Here is a 6,000-nt window from a genome sequence, read left to right as displayed (position 1 = left end):
TATCTTAAGAATTTGTTGCCTAATAAACAAGGTCCTGAAGATATTCACCTATGCTTTCTAGAATCTTATAGTTTTACATCTTATAGTTAGGCCTTTCATCCATTTTGAGTTAATTTTTGTATATGGTATGAGGTAGGGGATCTAACTTCATTCTTTGCATATGTATGACCAGTTTTCCCAGCAACATTTGTTGAAGAGACTATTCTCTCCCCATAAGAACACTGGGGTTGGGAAGAAGCAATGATGGGGAACTCACAGCAGTCCGGGGCCTTATGAAGTGAACTGAACCTGGAATGGAGTCGTTGGTGAAGAAGTAATGAGATTTCCAGGCACTATTCCCTGGAATTTACAGGGTGAGGCACACAATACTGAAGTAGGATGAAATGGGGATAATGGAGTATGTCCAGACATTGTGCTAGCATGATTTAGAAAGGGTAAAGGGTATCTGTGGACAGTCTCCTGGGGAGCCAGCACTGTTCTAAGTTGGGAGATAATGATGGGCCACATGACACCTTCCTAAACTAGATGAGTCATAGTGAAGCTCCAGATACAGTGCTGGATGAGGTAAAGGTGGTTAATACAGGGTCACCAGATATAGGTGAGACCATCCAACTCCAATCATCACTTACGAATTTTACAGATAACCATTCTGTTGGTTCAGGAAGGGCTGCCCAATGGCTAGCATTTTGTTAGAAATCCTGCCTGTATTTGAGGCCACCACACAGTCCATACCCTCGCCCTCTCCAGTCTTGGGACTCTATTGGTTCTCCAGGATTCAGCCCTCCAGGAGCACCACCAATCAGGATTGGATGTGCATATCTTTAGGATGGGTTTTGGGGTGCACAGGACCCTTTCCAACAAATGCAAGTGCAAGGGCAGAGTGAGCAGACTTTTTCCCAATCACTTTGGAGCTGACAGTGGGATTTCAGCATGCTGACAGGGAATCCTGGAACACCCAAGCATCTATGAGAGTTCCTGTCTTTTTCTGTTCTTTAAATGGGTTGGCATCAGGTTCAACAGTTTACAATGTCTTTTCAGCTCTAGGGAAGGGGGCACAGCTGATAAAGACAGGAGATGAAAGAGTCTGGTGTGTTTTAGGCAGTTCTCCCCACTGGAGTCTCTTAGACTACAATATAGAAAAGAGCAGAGAGAGGTCATGGGATAGGTAGAGGTCAAAATCCATTGTAAGCCTGCTGTAATGTCAAATGTGGATTTAGGTTCATGGCAGTCAATAAAATAGTTTTAAAAACATTCTAGTGGAGGAGACAGACAAAAAAGGCTAAATAAACTGCATCAGGGCTGTAAGCACTATGGTGAAGTATAAAGGAGGGGGCATCGAAGTTGAGATTTTAAACCAGGCAAGCAAGGAAGGGTAGAGAAGTCCTCTGTGAGGGCAATTTTGGAAGAGTAATTGAGGAAGTGAACCCCATAGACATAAGGAGGAGCAACACTTCTTGCAAAGGATATGGAAGAGACATGCTTGAGACACATGGAGAAGGTCCTTGTGGAGTGCATGATGTGAAGATGGATACAGAGCAGACAGTGAATATATGCATAGTATGGATGTATAGTATGACAAGATATTATGCTGGGGTATAATATAATACAGGGGTCAGGAGACACTGTCTAGGAGATAATAACAGCAGATATTGTTTAGCACAATGGGCAGTCATGGGTAAGATGGTGAAATAAGAAGCTTCAAGGCTCCACTCCCTTGCATAAGCTATGAACAATCAACAAGAATTAGTAGCAACATCTTTCGCAAAGCTCCAGAAAACAGGGGCGGGCCATGGTGGCGCAGTGGACAGAGCTCTTGCCTGCCATGCCAGAGACCCGGATTTGATTCCCGGTGCCTGCCCATGTTAAAAAAAAAAAAAGAAGAAAAAGAAAAAGAAAAAAAGCCCCAGAAAACAGTTAAAGGATTGCAGCAACAGGGCAAGTGCCAAATCAAGAAAAGGCCATTTTAAATCAGTAAGATTTAGTGCTATCCTTGCTGGTCCCTCCCCAACCCCTCAGAGCCCAGCATGGAGCATATTCATGCTACAAGTCTGGGTCCCTGGTCTCAGGTCTGGAGGAAACAGAGTAACCCTCATACACTTGTATGTCTGATCTCTCTGGTGGTGGCCTGAGTCACAAATCAGGATACTTGTTATGGGCCCACCATCCTAGACCTTGCCCTGCATTTAGAAGCAGTTCACAGAGCTCTATATTGAATGCTGTGGGAAATCGGTCATGTCATGGCTGCCTGGGGCAAGGGATTGGCTGTAGGACATACAGTGCTGTATCCAGGACTGTAAGGAAACTGTTTCCCAGGGAAGAGGGGATATTCAGAATCCTGTAAATGGGGGGATTACTAGGGACACATACACATGCCCAAAAAGAATCAGGGAGGCCCTTATGCTTTGGCCTTGAATCATTGTATCGATAAACCCTGAAGGAGATCACTTGCACAGGTCTGTGTGCAAAGACCAGGAAAAGTGTTTTCCTTTTTTGTTAGCTCCTAGCATTCAAAGAAAGCTCTGTCATAACACTAGCTGGATACAAGCCTCTGAGTCTAAATCCCAGTGATAACATTAAAATATCAAAATGTCCAGGTTTCAACAGAAGATTACTACTGGGCAGTCATCAGGCATTGTACCCAAATTTGGGGTCAGAAGACAATGTGCTAGAGGTTCATGAAGATCAAAAACACTGTACTGGTGGTTAATGCAGGGGATCACAAGTCATGGTGCTAGGGCCAATGTGAGGGGCTCAGCAGACACTGTGAGATGTATGTCTGTATACTTGTTATTTTTTTGTTGTGGTGGTATTTCTTACTTCACAGAAATCTCAATGGGGAATTGGATACACACAACTGTGTTAGATTCAACAGAATTAAAACCACCCACAACTCCATTAGACAATGTGCTCTGCAATAAATACCCCAAAGAACTTAGGGTTTGACCCTATCATATATATTATGTTGCTCTAACATTCAATTTGATGGCACCATACCTATTCTACTGCAAGCAGGATTATCATTAACATGATTTAATATACTTCTCATGAAGAATTTGGTATCAGTGTTTCATCATATTTTTCATGGGAAAGCTTTTCCTAATGCATTAAATTGACTTAGTCCTTCCCTATATGAATGCCCAAGGGCTAATGAGATTAGTGACAATGTGGGAAGGCCCCCATAATTCACTGCCCTCTAGGAGGTCTTCTCCTGAACATGTAATATCTTCATGGAGGCATTTCTATCTATAATAATATACCTAATTTCCTGTTGCATGAATTAAATAATGTATAATCAGCTCTGCCCTCCGTGAGGTTTTCTCAGTTTTTTTCAAGAGTGAATGTTCTGATGCACATTGAGCAATGATTTCTGAATGAAGCCTTTCCCACAGATGACACATTTGAAGGGTCTGTCTCCAATGTGTGTTGTCTGGTGTTTATTCAAATTTGACCTGTCAGTGAAGGACTTCCCACATTCAGCACACACATAAGTCTTCTCTCTTGTGTGAATTAGCTGATGTACCTGGAGCTGTGATTTCTTAGTGAAAGATTTCCCACAGTCACTGCATTCATAAGGTTTCTCTCCAGTATGAAATCTCAGATGGGTAATCAACTCTAAGTTTTTTCTGAAGGATTTCCCACATTCAGAACAGACATAGGGCTTTTCTCCAGTATGAGTTTTCTGGTGTTTACTGAGATTTGACCTGCCACTAAAGGCTTTCCCACATTCAGCACACACATAAGGTTTCTCTCCTGTATGAATTTGTTGATGTACCTGGCACTGTGACTTGGAAGTGAAGGGTTTCCCACAGTCACTGCATTCATACGGTTTCTCTCCAGTATGAATTCTCTGATGGGTAATAAAGTTTGACTTCCGGGTGAAGGCTTTTCCGCACTCAGAGCATACATAGGGTTTTTCTCCTGTATGAATTTTCTGATGCACAATGAGTATTGATTTCTGGTTGAAGGCTTTCCCACATTCATGACATTCATACTGTCTCTCTCCAGTATGAATTTTCTGATGTATATTTAGGTGTGACTTCTGGGTGAAGGCTTTTCCACAGTCAGTGCATTCATAAGGTTTCTCTCCAGTGTGAATTCTCTGATGTGTAATCAACTCTGACCTCTGAGTGAAGGCCTTTCCACATTTAGGACATATATAGGATTTCTCTCCTGTGTGAGTTTTCTGATGAGTAATGAGATTTGATCTGTTGGTGAAGGCCTTCCCACATTTACTGCACATATAAGGTTTTTCTCCTGTGTGAATGCGTTTATGGACATGGAGTTGTGACTTGGAAGTAAAGGATTTCTCACAGTGACCACAATTATAAGGTTTTTCTCCAGTATGAATTATGTGATGTGCAATCAAGTGTGCCTTCTGGATGAAGGCCAACCCACATTTCATGCATATATATGATTTTTCTCCTGTATGAATTCTCTGATGTACTGTGAGTGCTGACTTCTGAGTGAAGGCTTTTCCACAGTCACTGCATTCATAAGGTTTCTCTCCAGTGTGAATTCTCTGATGTGTAATCAACTCTGACCTGTAGGTAAAGGCCTTCCCACATTCAGTACATATGGAAGATTTCTCTCTAATTTGAGTTTTCTTATGTGTAAGGTTAGAACTATTGATGGAGACCTTCCCAAATTCGATACCTATATAAGGTTTCATTCCTTCGTGGATTCGTTGATGTACCTGGAGTTGTGATTTGGAAGTGAAGGATTTCCCACAGTCATTGCATTCATATGGTTTTTCTCCAGTATGAATTCTTCCATGTGCAATCAAATGGGTCTTCTGGATGAAGGCCTGTCCACATTCAATACATATATAGGATCTCTCTCCTGTATGAATTTTCTGATGCATCCTGAGTGTGGACTTTTGTGTGAATGCTTTGCCACAAACACTGCATTCATGTTGTCTCTCTCCAGTATGAATTTTCTGATGTATATTAAGATCAGAGTTGTAAGAGAAGCCTTTCCCACATTCACTGCATTCATAAAGTTTTTCTCCGGTATGAATTCTTTGATGCCTGAAGAGAGAAGATACTTGGAGAAAGGCTTTTCCACATTCATTGCACTTATAGGGTTTCTCTCTAGTATGGGTTTTCTGGTGTGTAATGAATTCTGGCTTCTGTACAAAAGCCTTCCCACATTCAATACATATATAGAGTTTTTCTCCTGTAGGAATTTTCAGATGTACCTTGAATTGTGTCTTCTGGCTGAAGACCTTTCCAAATTTGGTATATTCATAGAGCTTCTCCTCAGTATGAATTTTCTGATGTTGAGGAGGTGCTTGTTTAAATCTGAGGACTTTTTCACACTGATTATGGTTCCATAATTTCTCTCCTGTTGAAGTACTGTCATTATCAATATAGGAAGAAAGGTTACCATAGCCAATATTCTTATTAAAGTTCTTTGATGAGTTTCTCTTATGACTGTGTAAATCTAAATTATGCTTCAAGCCATTTCCAAATAAGTTGTGTTGATAGGGTCTTTTTTGGGAAGGAATAAAGTTTGAGTTCAAATGAATTACTTTTCCATTGTCTGTATATTCATACACCCTCTCTGTATTCAGTGTCTTCTTGATAAAAGTAATATAACTTAAAGATTTCTTTTCTTCTTTCTGATAGCTCTCTAGCTGGTCAACAATCTTCTTCAATCCTTCTAGAAAGAAATACAATGAAACATCACTTGAAATGCAATGTGGAAAGAAGCTTTTCAGAAATTCCCTGCTGTGGGGTTTCAAACTCAAACTTCCCTTCTCAAAGGAGAAAGGGAGGTAATTTAAACTTAAACATTAGCTAACAGAGGCTAGAGAAAAGGTACATATCACTTTAAATTTTACAACAAAATGCATGAATTAAAAAATGTGTTATCTATCACAAACAATTGCCTATGTGGGGGAAGATATGGGTGTGTGGCACAGAAAGAAAAGGGAATAAATCCAGAAACAAAAAAATAGAGATTTCCTCACCCAGATTGATGATAATAGCATATACTAAA

The 6,000-nt window shown here is 40.7% G+C and overlaps 1 protein-coding gene across 6 annotated transcripts in view; it reads right to left on the bottom strand.

The window, feature by feature from the left end:
• Positions 1-1,861: 1,861 nt before the first annotated feature.
• The window catches only part of LOC143660037 (uncharacterized), a 142,364-nt gene continuing 138,225 nt past the window's right edge, over positions 1,862-6,000 (bottom strand). For 5 of the 6 annotated variants that reach the window (XM_077133380.1, XM_077133383.1, XM_077133384.1 and 2 more), the window contains one exon: positions 1,862-5,661. In XM_077133380.1, coding sequence (XP_076989495.1) covers positions 3,329-5,661 — 2,333 coding nt within the window. In that variant the 3' untranslated portion in view covers positions 1,862-3,328. The remainder of the gene's footprint in view (positions 5,662-6,000) is intronic. The other variant, XM_077133382.1, reaches the window with a different exon arrangement.

Source organism: Tamandua tetradactyla, chromosome 16 (assembly GCF_023851605.1).
Source record: "Tamandua tetradactyla isolate mTamTet1 chromosome 16, mTamTet1.pri, whole genome shotgun sequence".
NCBI classification, from domain to species: domain Eukaryota; kingdom Metazoa; phylum Chordata; class Mammalia; order Pilosa; family Myrmecophagidae; genus Tamandua; species Tamandua tetradactyla.
This window is presented reverse-complemented; position numbering and strand designations above follow the sequence as displayed.